Source organism: Arvicola amphibius, chromosome 7 (assembly GCF_903992535.2).
Source record: "Arvicola amphibius chromosome 7, mArvAmp1.2, whole genome shotgun sequence".
NCBI lineage: Eukaryota > Metazoa > Chordata > Mammalia > Rodentia > Cricetidae > Arvicola > Arvicola amphibius.
The window spans coordinates 93,070,210-93,084,925 of NC_052053.1; the positions used below are offsets into that span (position 1 = coordinate 93,070,210).

The 14,716-nt window shown below is 42.9% G+C and overlaps 1 protein-coding gene across 1 annotated transcript in view; it reads right to left on the reverse strand.

Annotated features, from left to right (window-relative positions):
• Window positions 1-14,716, reverse strand: part of Ttll5 (tubulin tyrosine ligase like 5) — a 213,509-nt gene that overhangs the window by 183,580 nt on the left and 15,213 nt on the right. Inside the window, 4 exon segments of the mRNA XM_038335728.1 lie at window positions 3,001-3,083; window positions 7,272-7,402; window positions 11,522-11,628; window positions 13,204-13,286. Of these exon segments, the coding sequence (XP_038191656.1) occupies window positions 3,001-3,083; window positions 7,272-7,402; window positions 11,522-11,628; window positions 13,204-13,286 (404 nt within the window).

The window sequence follows — 14,716 nt, forward strand, 5'->3', positions numbered from 1 at the left end:
ATGTGAAAAAATAACTGGGGAATTTAAGATGGAGTACTGACCACACACACACACACACACACACACACACACGACATCTACCCCAACCTTCCCTTCCAGGGCTCACTGGAAAGAAAGAAAGGATATTTTCAAAAGAATGAAATAATAACAAAGGCTAGAAAAAAAGCAAAAGGAGCCAGAATAGATCAAAAGTCTAAGTAAATCTTCAAAGACAGGGAGCAGATAAGATCAAGGAAAAAATAAAAACAGAGCAGAGCAGAGGAGCACCAGCCCCTATACCAGGTAATGAAGATTCCCAAGGAGGCCCTGAAAAGGTATAGATTGGCAGTGAGCAGACCAAGAATGTGGTGGGCCAAGGAGTAAGTCAGGAGAGTTCCCACCGCCTGGATGCCGTGAGGCAGTGGGAGTTCTCCAGCATCCGAGAAGTAGCACGTACATCAGGGGATCACATCTAAGACGGTTCTTAAAAGGACATTTTGTATAGGTGCACGGTTCTTATGGAGGAGGAAGGAACTGAAGACACTCTATCCCCAAACAGGCATTATAGAGAGAACAACAGTACCTCTGCCCAAGATGGAATTCACCATAAGCTTCTCCTTACCACGAGAGCCCTATTTCAGAAGGGAGAAGGCAAGCTCTTCACCAAATCCAGCTATGTACAGCTAACGGTCAACATGCTACACCCATACAAGGAGAGGTGTGTGTGTGGGGGGGGTGGTGTACGACATTACATCATAGGGAATCCCAAAACAGTCTCTAATTTCACTTATAAAATGGCTAATATCTAAGGATTCCCAAACTTGAGGGGGGAAAAAAATCCTACAATAGAAGTAAAGACAATCCCAATAAAAGAGTAAAAACAGAAGAGTATTTTAAAAGCATTTCAATGGTATCCTCAAAAATGTGGGTATATACTGCACAATGATATATAAGGGTAAAGATGAAAATCAGGATGTAAGCATCCCTGGAAATTAAGTATATAGCCATGGAGGGAAGCAGGGCTCTTCTTCAAAAAGGAGACACCAAAATGGAGACAGAGACCTAGGAGACAGCTTAGGGGATTAATGGCTTACTGTACAAGCAAAGGGACAGGGGCTCAGGTCCTCATCACCATGGAAATGCCCAGTTATGCCAGCAGCATGACGGAAAGTATCTCAGCCTTGGAAAGCACAAGGAGTCCCCAGAGCAGCGAGCACTGGCAAACTCTGAACTTGACTGGAAGACCCTGCTTCAGAGAATAGGGTAGAAGAGCAGTCACGGACGATGTCAGATACCAATCTCGGGCCTCCAGAGGCCCACATGTACACACGTGCACACACGCACATACACACACACACACACCATGCAAAAAACATATATACTTAGGCCTCCATAGCACACAGGCACACACACACATGCAAAAAACACAAATATGCACATCCCATACAAGAATACAAATGAAAAAGAAAGAAAATAGAAAAAGAAACAAAAAGGATTTTTTTCCCCAAAGTAAAGGAAAAATAGACAGTGCCCACCAATTGTCTAGTAGAAATAATGCTGTAGTCTATTTCTACTGAGTTTTTGAGAAAATTATAAAGGAGCAGAAACTAAAACAGTTATTAAAAAAACTGTAAATGTTACACAACTTTTTAAAATCTAAAAGGAAAAATTAATTTTAAGAGGTGGACTATGGAAGGGCAGGTGGGAGGGGTATAAGTGTAATAAATGTAAAATGAAGATTACCAAATGCAATAAGAATCTCAAACTAATATAAAATCAAGTGTGGTATGGGAAGTCCAGCAAGTGAGACTGGAGTCAGCATTTTACTTACTTACTTTCTCTGTATACATACTTTATTGCTGTTGTTATTGTTGTTATTATTACTATTATTATTGTTGTTATTATTATTATTATTATTATTATTATGGCACTGAGGATTGAACCCAGAGCCTCGTGCATGTTAAACAAGGCTTCTTACCACTCAGCCATGCTGCTGTTCTGCATTAATTTTTAAAAATATTTAATAAGGCCGGGCGCTGGTGGCGCACGCCTTTAATCCCAGCACTCGGGAGGCAGAGGCAGGCGGATCTCTGTGAGTTCGAGGCCAGCCTGGTCTACAAGAGCTAGTTCCAGGCCAGGCTCTAAAAAAGCTGCAGAGAAACCCTGTCTCGAAAAACCAAAAAAAAAAAAAAAAAAAAAAAAAATTTAATAAGGAATTTGCAAAGAATCAAGATATTGGCAGCTTCTGACAGAAAGGAAGAGAAGGAGAAAACAAAGCAGCAATGGCAAAAACATCAAACCAACTTAAAGCATGGTTAGTGACAGCTCAGTGTAGTGATATTTTATTTGTATTTTAATAAATAAAGCTTGCCTAAAGATCAGAATGCAAAGCGAAGTCACTAGAGGCCAGGGAGTGGTGCACACACCTTTACAGGAGACCTCTATGAGTCCAAGGCTACCCTGGGCTACACAAAATCAATCCAGAAACAGATCCAGGTGGTGGTGGCTCACACACTTTTGTTTGGGAGTCACATACTTTTAATCCCACCACTAGGGAGGTGGAGACAGGAGCAATGTGGTTGGACAGAGAGAGGAATATAAAGGGGAAGAGACAGGAACTCACTGGAGTGTGGAGTCTGAGGTCTGGTGGACAGTCTGAGGGTCACCCCTAAAAGGTCTCTCTAGTGGCTGACTGCTCCGCTTCTCTACTCTTCAGCTTTCCCCCCATATCTGTCTCTGGGTTTTATTATTCGTGCTACAGCTCAGTGCTGAGGAGATGATAGGACAACAAGCTCAAAGCAGAAGACACTTCTGTGCTAATACAAAAGGCTGCCTTCTCCCAAAACCAATCTAGCAAATGACACTCTGGCCATGGACATGCTGGGCCAAGGCCCAGCAAGGGAAGAAGCTCCCAGTAGAGTGAACAGCAGTGCACGCCCAGCCTCCACTCACGTCTGAACTCAGTGCAGAAGGAAACACCTGCTCAAAAAGTGCCAGGTCTGCAGTTCTCTGCATACTTACATTGTTGATCAAGTAGACGCCCCGCCCCCTAGAAGAGGCCACTGGTTTTACTATCCAAGGTCCCCGGTCCTTTGAATATGAATCTGCTCAAAATATTGGGAGATAAAAAGGGAAGAGAAAAAGAAGAAGGAATATGAGTTTATTATCTTAAACTGCAACAACAGTAATCTCTTAGGTACCCAAAGAACCTTCCAGTCTGCAGCTGGGGAGCAGCGGCGCATCACTGTCTAGAGTTGCCCCAAAAAGGGAACTTAGGCAGGAAGAAGCAGAAGAAGGAAGGGGAGGAGGATAGCAAATTACTCACATAATTATATCTTCCACTATTTCCTCTTTCTTACATAAGGATGGAAACAAAATAAGGTCAAATCTGAATGTTAGTCTGTTACCAAAAACAACCTTCAGGAAACTGAAAATCTCATTTTTGTTAACTGAAGGACTGCCAATAGATAGAGACAACTGAGTTTTTTATATCTCCAAATACAGCTACTTCCTTTGAATAATTCTTCAGATTTCGTAAACCAGGCAGTGCGATAGGGCAAGGAAGCATCGTGATCGGCGAGCACAAGGGGGCTACAGCTCACAAGCTTCAGGTCTGTTTTAAATATCTTTGGGTCATAAGAAGAAAAAGCAGAAATTTGGCACTGAGACTCCCCGGGACTCCTTCATGGTCTGGGAAGAAGCTAAGGGTCCTGACTTCTACTTGGGGAATATCCTAGGATTGGGGGGACGGACTCATGGGGAACTGCTGGGGAAACCCCAGGAAAAAGAGAGATGGTGGCAGGCTCCACTCTACCTCAGTCCCTTCCTCTTCTGATGAACCCCACACCCACCGTTTCCAAGGAAAAAGGAAAAGCTGAAAACTAAGATACTGGTTTCTTGCTATTCTTCTCCTCTAAAGGGTGCAGTGTGAAGAAATAAAACCACGCGAGTGAAAGTGTCTCTGGCCTCTCAGACACCCAGCTGCTCTGCATCAGGATGACATCATTTTATCCAGAACACAAAAGCATAAACCCAATAAAGTTCCCTCAAGTTTATAGTCTCTGGTTTGAGTTATTAAAAGGCCAAGTGCTGCCACCTGTGTGTGTTAATCCCACCTCTGCTCTCCCACATGAGATACAAATGTCCCCTGACCCTAAGCAGGGTCCCACCCAGGCAGACTTCAGGACTCCAGGAGCCAAGAGCCTGGCACCTGCAACAGCCCCAGGGCAGCATATCTTCCCAGACCACTCACCAGCCTCCTCTTCCATCTTCCCTGTGCAAAGTCTAAGTTTCTTTTATGCCCCAAACAGGAACTTGACTTTGCCTCTACCACAAACCACTTTACCTGAAGGGGACCTGGGAGGGACCTAAGTACCTTTGTCTACCCCATCTTGCCTTGCCTTTTCTCTAGATGCAACGTAACAGAATTAGCACCAGAAGAAAAAAGTACTATGTATAATCTAAAGCATCTAGATACTAAATAGGTTTAGAACTGCATCCTCTACCTCTGTTCACACGAGTGTGGGAACATGTATGGGGGTAGAAACAGGGTTTGGCAGCTAGGAGCCCTTGCTGCTCCTCCAGAGGATCCTCTAGTTACCAGTACCCATGTCAGGTAGCTCACAACCTCTTCTAACTCCAAATGCAGGGACTCTTCTGGACTCCTCAGACACCTGTATTCACTTCTCGTACACACACTAAAAATTTTAGCGCGTGCACACTAAAAATTTAAAAATAAATCTTTAGCCAGGTGGTGGTGGTAGCGCACGCCTTTATTCCTAGCACTTGGGAGACAGAGGCAAGCAGAACTATGAGTTCGAGGCCAGCCTCATCTACAGAGTTCCAGGACAGACTCCAAAGCTGCACAGAGAAACCCTGTCTCAGGGGAAAAAAAAAAAAACAAAAAACAAAAAACAAACTTTAAAAATCCTACATTGTGTGTATATATTTATGAAGTTATCCCATGCTGGGCTATAAAAGCAAGAGATTAATTTAATTAAATCTACTCTATCATACCTATGTGAGGAGCTGCAGGCTACAAACTAATTATGAAAAGCTGAACCATAAGCACTTTTGGTTTTATAGGAAACGCAAGCTCTGGTGTAAGAATTCAACTCTACTGCTGTAACTTGAAAACAGATAATATACAAACGAAGGACGGTGGCTGTGTTCCCATAAAACCTCATTTACACTGAATTCTGTGCCATTTCCACATGCCACAAAGTTATAGTCATCTTGACTCCAACCATTTGAAAATGTAAAAAGCATCCTTAGCTCATAGGGATGGCTGCAAACAGGCAGGGGATGGAACATCTCAAAGGCTGCATTTGCAAGCACCTGATCAACACAAGAGAAACCTCAACAAACGTACGTAATGAGAATATTGTTAATAACTGATGTAGAACAGTATGAAAAGAAGGCAAAAGGCAACAGCCATTGCATGCTTCCCTCCATACCCACACACATTCAAGCTGTTTGACAGTGATTGCCAAGAACGTCCCCAGAAAAAAATAAAAAAAAAAAAAAAAAAAAAAAAACTAGTAGCAAACACTGGTGAGCCCCAGGGAGATGGCTGAGACCCATGAACAAAAACAGGCTTCTTGCGGCTAGAGAGATGGCTCAGTGGTTAAGAGCACTGACAGCTCTTTCAGAGGACCTGGGTTCAATTCCCAGCACCCACATGACAGTCCTCAACCATCTGGGACCTGACACCCATTCACGGGCATACATACAGGCAAAACATCAATGTGCACAAAAATAAAAATAAATTTAAAAAGAAAAGAAGGTTTCTTCCCTAATTACTGTTTTATTTAGTTTTACACCATGGAAATATATTACTCCTTCAAAAAAACATAATTTATATCATGTCAAAATAGTGTTATAGAAGAAAAGTTTATAATTACATATGAGAAAAATTAAATCTCTATGAAATGAGGTCATTAAACACAAAATATGTTATTCTTTTACGACCTCCCTCAGATCTGAGGAAGCAATGAGGCTGAGCATGCTGTGCCTTGAATATGACATGTCCCACAGCTGCTGGCACTGTTTGAAGACGTTACGGGATCCTCACTGGAGGAAGTGGACCGCTAGGGGTGGCCCTTGAGCCTTCCCAGCCCAGCCCCACTTGCTGCTCACTCATCACTTCCTGAGTGTAGATGCAATGTGACCAGCAAGCTTCCTGCTCCTTCCACAGTCCCTTCTTCCCTAGCAGTTTCTGCACCATGGTACATTGCAGCCTCTGGAACTGCAGGACAAAATAATCCTCTCTCCCTTGAGATGCCTTTGCAGGAGATTGCAAGACATGAAGCTATTAATACAAAAACAAAACAAAAAACAAACAAACAAAAAAGATTAAATCTTCTAAGCTCCATACATTGACTCATTCGAACCCTACAATCACAGTTGCCACTCACATGTGTCCCCAGCCCTGTCCTCTGAACTCTTCTTACATCACACCTACTGAGTCGGGTCTTGTGTGAGGGGGGAAGCTACAAACAACCCAGCTGCTCAGCCAGGCCTGGGATGGTAAGTTCCAAAGAAATAAGAATCCCATTGTAGACCTAGATGTAAGCCACATGTTCCTGGTACTTTACCAGCAATTCAGCTGACGTTCAGATTTCCACTAGATGCCTACGTGTACTTTTTATTAGTATGAACTCAAAAGGAAAAAGTGTGACTGATACCACCAAACACTTAACAACAAAAGGCATATGGTTCTGGCCATGGCAGCAACCTTTAGTCTCAGCACTCAGAAGGCAGAAGCAGGTGGAACTCTGAGTTCAAGGCCAGCCCAGTCTACATACAGCAAGTCCTAGGCCAGCTGGAAACACCTAGTGAAACCTTGCCTCAAAAGACAAATGAGCAAGTCCAAATTTTAAAGACATGATACTTTTTCTCCAAAGAACGTTAAGTCCGGAAGTCAAAGCAGCAAGGCATTCTAGTGAGAAGTGGAAGGGACACCAGAAAGGAAACCTGCAGTTGACATTCACAGGAGCTTAGGCCCTCAACAACAAAGAGACGAATGGGCAAAACTACCCAGGACAGGACGTGCCTGGATGACAGCAGTGTGTCCTTCCATAAACTACTGCCACACTGTCATCCTACCAAAATCAAACATGCAGGAGCACCACCCAAACACAAATAATTTAAAGTATATGACTATAACTGCTCTTCCAAATTAAGCAAAAATTTCCAAAGACTTGGAAAGCCCCAGTAAGCTCTAAGGTCAGCGATGTCAAAGTTAAATCTGCCTCAAGCCCAGGTGCGAGGGCACCTCAGCCAGCACTTACTACAGAACTCCGCGTACTCAGCTGGCAGGAGGAAGGTCTGAGGGAGGATGTGGAAAGCCTTGAATCCATGCGTGTGCTGCATTCGAATGATGTTTTTGTACAGTCGGTCCTTCCGGGTTAGTTCATAAGATCTGCAAAGCAAGAAAATTTTTCCATTTCAGTGAATCACACCTACAAAGGCTTCCTCTATTACCAGACTGGAGAACTCATAGCACTGAGTTCTGAAGCAGTTACTGAAGACAGTAGATTATCCAAAAGTCTTATGAAACAGATTTATTCATAAAGATACAATTTGTGTAGAATAACTCCCCCATTTTCCATGTTTAATTCTGATGTGTTGATTAGGTAATGACCATCACAATCAAAATACAGAGAACTACTAATATCCTAAGGTAGTTTCGATTCCCTTGCAGGCATTCTTTTGCCAGACACAGGGCAAACATGTGTTTTCACTTCTTCCCAAACAGATAAGCAGGATCCTGCAATATGTAGCCTTCCTCTGAGCATGAAACATCTTAGCTTTATTCTAGCGGTTGCATATATCAGTATTTTATTCTTTTATGTGCTAAGTTACGAGTTGTGGTGTGGATAGACCACAGTTTGTTTATCTTTTCAACAGTTGAAGGACATCTGGATTACTTCCAGTGTAGAGAAGATTGTGAGTAAAGTTGCTTGAAAGCACTTACATATAGATTTTTATATAAACATCAAATTTTTATACAAACATTTCCATTTTCCCAGGTGTGGACCTGCTACGTAGTTTACCAAATTATCTATTGCTAGATAATAAACAGCCCCAGAATATAGCAGCTTAAAATAGTAGTTCACATTCATGATGTCAGTTTCTGCGGGCCAGCGATGTGGGATGATGACAGACCTGGGCAGCTGCCTCAGCCATCTGATGAGGGCACAGTGCAGATGCGTGCCTACACTGCCATCATCAGGCCCAGCTAGGATGGCGCATGCACGTCTCAGTCTAATCACAGGTATGGAACCAGCCAGCAGTGAGCACTTCAGTTCCTCAGGTAAACCCTTCCACAGGCTGCATACTTTCGTGACATGCTGCTGGCTACTCCGAGGCCCACTGATCCAAGGAAGAGGTGGCAATGTCTGTAATGATCTAGCCTCCAACATGGCATAGCACCACGTTTGCCACATTCCATTTGTTAGAGGCAAGTCACTAAGTCTAGTTGACATTCAAGAACAGAAAAATTTAGCTCAACCTTTTGAAGGAAGTGTCAAAGAATTTACAGACACATTTGACAATCACCACAGAGTATATGTTTAACTTTAGAAGAGCTGCCAGCAGTCATTCTGAGGACACTGGAAAAACAGACTCAGTTTCTCCTACCATATTCTGAGATGTGGAGGAAATACCAGAGCATTTTCCTAGGCTCCACTCTCAGCTCCACATAATCACTCAACACTCTTGACACCAGCTGGGGGTGGAGGGGGCTTTCCCACTACCAGCAAGCAATGTCACTGCGAATGTCACTGGGTGTCCTCTAATTCAGTTCTGACACTGTCTACCTGGAGGAGGTATCCAACCCCTCAGGATGAAGGCTCAGTCCCCAAGGCTCTCGTCCCAAGAGGCAGATTTTGACCTGTGCCTCTGACTAGCTATCCAGACTTTTCCTTAGGGCTTGAAGAGTCTGCCTAAGGGGCAACAGAACTCAGTGGAACACTTCCTGGCTGACTGTAAAGCATGTATAAAGAATGCAGATAAAGAATACACATGGGATGAGATGTGGAGGAGGGGAGACAGAGCAGCCCGCCCTCCCCCTGCCAGGACCTCACATGTTCAGCTCTCTAGCTCTCCAAACCCAGAGCTTTGGGGCTGTAATGGAAGCATTACTAAGTAGGTATGACTGACTGGTGATCATGTTAAAACTTCAGCCCCTTCCCCCTTCCTGAAGGTTGAGGGGCAGACTGAAATGTCAATCTTCTAACCATGACTTAGCCTTCTCTAGAGCCTGTGAGCATCCTGAAACCACCTAGGGGCTGCCAGTCACCAGGCAATTGGCTAGCATATAAAAGGACACTCTGGTGATGCCACACATTCTAGAAGATGAAAATCAAGACCAACAGATATTTCACAATTTCCAAGCATCCAAGGTAGTTGTACCATTTTGCACTCCCACCAGCAATGTACTAGTGTGCTAGTCACCATACATCCCAACCAGAAGCACTTAGTGTTATCTGATTTTTAAAGTCACTTTAATAGGGTATATATTAAAATCTCATATAATTTTAATTTGTATTTCGTTAATGACTAATGGTGTTGAATTATCTTTAACTGACCTGTGGGAGCCCATGTGTGACTCAGTTTCCATCTGGAGTCATTTCTGATTTGAAGTCATTTGAGTTCAAGTTTGCCTGCTCTACTTTTTCTTACAAGCTTGAGGGCTCTGAGAAACTTCTGATTTAGCCCATGAGAAAAGAACACTCTATCCAGTAGACAGTATACTGCTGATGACAAACCTCAGGAACATCAAGATAGAAAGGAAGGCTGCTTCCAAGCAGCAAACACATGCTGGAGAGGAGGCTGCTCACTCGAGGACAGGAATGGTCTTGTGGTTAGATACTGACTGACCATCCATGCTGTGCTTTGTTCTGTTTTTGTATATAAACAAATTCTGAAATAAACACTGGGCTGTTTGGCTGCTTCGGCATGACCAGACAGACTTCCCAATTCTATCCTGTCTTCTGTTTCTTCTGACTTTTCTTTGGTCTCGAAGATCCCCTATCCAGGAACCCTAGCTGACCTTGTGGGAGTGGGCTCCTACAATGACTACACATAAATTTTCTTTGACATATGCATTTAAAGTTTTACCTATTTTTATAAATTTGATTATACACACACACAGAGGGGGGGGGGGTATCCACTAAGTCTTTTCTCCATTTTGAAAACTATGATTGTTTTCTTACTGCTAAGTTATCAGAGTCTGTGATACACTTTAGATATCAACTCTTAATCAGAGAAAGTTCACAAATACTTCTCCAGACTATGACTTGTTTTCTTGCTTTCTTAAGAGTTTCTCCACTAGGATGAAGTCCCCTTGTGTTCTTGTCCTTTCGTGCACCAGCTGTGTTCTAAGAAACCTCTGTCTAAGGAAAGATCATCAAGATTTCCTTTTTACAGGGTCTATGTTTAGAATTTGCATCTATGATCTTTACTCCAATGTGCTTTGTAAAACCTGATTTACAATTGTAAAATCCATTTTAAAACAGATTTTGAACACAAGTTAAAAAGTTTAAGTCTGACTTTTTATAAATATACTCAAAATTTCAGACTATAAGAATTAAATATCTTAAATATCTGAGACTTTGCCTAACAGAGCTACAGTATGAAACCCTGTCCCAAATAAACAAACACAAAGTGATCTGTCATTAAAATTAACGATCAGTTGACAACCTGTTGTGGAATAATCTTTTTGTACACTGTGAAGAAGTGTCATTCTGATTGGTTTAATAAAAAGTTGAATGGCCAATAACTAGGCAGGATTTCTGGGCAGACGGGACACTGGGAAGGAGAAGGGAGGAGACACCAGAAAATGCAGAGCAAGCAGCACAGGCATTACAAAGTAAAGGTCATCAAGATACCAGAGAGTGTAGATTAGAGTGAGTGCTACCAACAACCAGACTGTTCTCTCTCAATTAGTTTAAAACAAACAAATGGAAACCACCATCAGGTAAGAAGGGAGTGTTAGGCTATCCCTAGAATCTGATCTCAATTTGTTTGTTGTGTCTTTGAGATCCTATTCTTTTTTCCTTTTCTTTGAGACAGGGTCTCATATAGTCTAAGCTGGCCTTGATTTGTTCTGTAGCCAAGGCAGGCACGAGCTCAGCCTCCTGCCCTATGTCCCAAATGCAAGGCTTATGACATGCATGTGCCATCACACCTAGCTTGGAACCCCAAAATCTTTTGTGCCCAAGGAAAACGCTCCATATTAAGACAGGAGTTGAGTCACTCTTTAGCAGAAATGACGATGTGACAGTGGGAGGAGACCTCACCCACTGGAGACACATACTGTGAACCACCTCAATTTTAGGACAGAGAAATGGAAATTGTCTCTTTAAAACCTTTCACATCTCCACAGCCCTTGAAGAGTCTCCACCTCCCAGGAAGAGGAACACCTCAGCCTCCAGCATGGGCTACGGTACTTTCCAAGTTCCCCAAGAACACTGCATCTCTCCTCTGGCTACACATTCCAATGACAGCGACCTTTAAACACCGAGAGGAGCTTTACCTGGGGAAGTGATTAACTTTCTGTGCTTCAGAGAGGGTTCGAAGTAAGAAGGGCTTCAGGTGGGATCCTGTCCACATCAGGTTATAGTCAGTGCTGCTCGGGTGAACCTAGACACATGAAAATAAATGAACAAAAATAAGCAGCAGCCTGTCTCCAGAAGAGCAATGACAGAGAAGCTCAGTGGTTTCTCGTCTACAGAGGACTCTCGGCATGGCCCTGTTACTATATACAAGCCTATTATCACAGCAGAGTACCACAGCAAACAAGATAATGAGGGTTAAAAAAAAGGGGGAGGTCTCATACACAGACAATAAAATAAAATAAAATAACCCTTCTGGGCAAATCAATGATGTCTGATACACTTACATATCAAAGTATGTCTCAGAACTGAACTCCGGACTCCTTTTGTTCCTAGACCTCCCTTATGTCTTTTTAGGTCCTAACTAAAGCCAGACCTGGATGACTCAGGGGTTAAGAGTATGTACTGTTTTTTTGCAAAGGACCTAGGTTCAATTCCTAGCAACTATCCTGGGTAGCTCATAACCACCTATAAGCCCTAATACAGGGGACACTGGTGCTTCTAACCTCTTTGGGCACCTACACTCTCATGCACATACCCACACATAGACACGCAATTAAAAATTAGAACAGTAAATCTACGAAAAGGTGTTAAGCCTTAGATTTCCTTTAATCATTCATTAGAATGCATTTGTCCATACATTAATTGTGTACTCTGCCCATATAACACACTAGGACAATGGCAAATGATTTGGATAGAAAAACAAGAAGACAGCATCAACAGTATGAGGTCCCCAAGTGCCCCCTATTGGTACCAACCTTTTTTGTTTTTGGTACCAACTTATAATAAGCAGCTATTATCTTTCTTTCATCAGAAAGTATTATTAACTTTCATCAGTGGTCTCAGAATATCAGTAGTGGGACTGTGTAGCACCCTTTCAATGACAACATCTGTTTTTGCAGATTTCTTAGGGGAATGACTTGCTCCAGGATATTAAAGCACCTGCCATCTGCCCATTTGCCCTCTTCTTCACTCCATAAGATCTATAACCTAAGTTGACCCAATAATTCTATCACCAGAAAAAGAACAAAGACAATGAATGGAGCCAGTAACTTCCAAAGCAGTGCGTTGAGATAAAACTAGAGAGTCCTGCCCTTCAGTGCCCGAGGCTGCTGTGGCCTCTCCCTTCTATATAAGCCTCACCGCCTATGAGCCACCCTCTCCATAGCAGGGTGCAACTCTGTCTTGTTTCAGTGACAGAGTCTGCTTCTGTTATGTGCTACCAAAGAACTAGGTATCAGATGACGTCTGATGGGCAACTAACTCTGCCCAAACCTAAGAACCCCAACTAGATATCAGACAATGTCTGATGGGCAACTCTGCTCAAACCTAAGAACCCCAACTAGATATCAGACAATGTCTGATGGGCAGCTCTGCCCAAAACTAAGATCATTACAAGAAAGGGGGAGAGGGGATCCTGTGGAAATGCTTCCCATGTACCACAAGGAGAAACTGCTGGTAGTACCAAGTTCTGCAGAGTCTCTAATCACTGGTCTCGTGCGCTTCCTAGCGCTGCCTCTACAGATGGATAAAGTCAGTTAGGTAGCTAGGATTTCGGCTTTTGAGGCGATTAGGTGATGCGAGGTTGTAAAGATGAGCTTACTTCGTGAAATCCATGGGCTGTCAGAATGCTTCGCACCAGGCGACTGTCCGTTCTCACAATCTTATAAGACAAATGATAACGTTCTAAACAAAAACACAGAATCAAGTTCAGTAGCCAGAAAGTTTAATTGCAAAGACAAAAATAAACAGCAACATGGAAACTTGATTAATGTACTCAATGATGTTATACTGCTGTCCTTAAAGCGACTACAAATCAGCTGAGGATTAGACCCAAGGCTTCCTTGAATATATTTAGTACTATATTTTGATGGGAAAGGATGCCCATACTAAGATGTGTGTGGAGGACACAGGACAACTCTGTGAGGTTTGTTCCCTCTCGCGTCCTTTTACTGGGCTCCAGGGACTGAACTTGGATCCTCAGGCTTGCAGGACAAGCACTCCATACTCTGCACCATCTTGCAGCCAAAGACCAAGAATTTTTTTTTTTTTTTTTTTTTTTTTTTGGTTTTTCGAGACAGGGTTTCTCTGTAGCTTTGGAGCCTGTCCTGGAACTAGCTCTTGTAGACCGGGCTGGTCTTGAACTCACAGAGATCCGCCTGCCTCTGCCTCCCGAGTGCTGGGATTAAAGGCGTGCGCCACCGCCGCCCAGCAAAGACCAAGAATTTTTAAGCTAAGAGATGGTGAAGTTCACTCAATACAGAAAGGAGAACAAAACCTACATCATTTTTGTTTTCACTAGTTTCCAGGGGAAATTTAACAATGCTTTCAGGCGGTGGTAGCACACGCCTTTAATACCAGCACTTGGGAGGCAGAGGCAGGCGGATCTCTGTGAGTTCAAGACCAGCCTGGCCTACAAAGATGACTTTAAAGATAGCCAGGGCTACACAAAGAAACCTTGTTTCAAACATCCAAAAGAACAACAACAACAACGCTTTCGATAAGGAGTATAGGCATCAAGGGCAGGCAGTGTGACTCTGCTGTGGCTCTGTCACCAAGTGACAGATGCTAGGCATTAAGTTCACTTCACAGTTGTTAATGTTCAGGGTACTTATAAGTTATGGTAGTTAACAAACCAATGACTAATAAAAATTACATATGACTTGAATCTGGGGGTTGGGTTACATTTTTATTTTTTAGTTTCTTGACACAAGGCTATATTCGTAGCCTCAGCTGACTTAATACTTACTATGTAGCCCATAGTAGCCTCAAACACACACTCCTACAGTCAAGAATTAGAGGCATGTACCACCACATCCAGCTATTTGTCTTTTTAATATTTTAATTACTATATTTCAACATAATTCATTTCCTTTCTAATCATTTGTCTATTTTTCCACCTTAAAAATCATTATTCTGGGGAAAGCCTTTGGACTTTTTGAGACTGAGAAAGAGGTCCACTGTACTTAAAAGGCTACAAGCACTGCTCCAGACAGCCCTCTATGTCCTCAAATGCTGACTACCAGAACATCTTAGACCATGGGTCTCTCCAATAGGCAGAGACAAGCAGGGACCTCCAACCGCCCCCTTTAAGACAGGCCCATACTACCATGGGC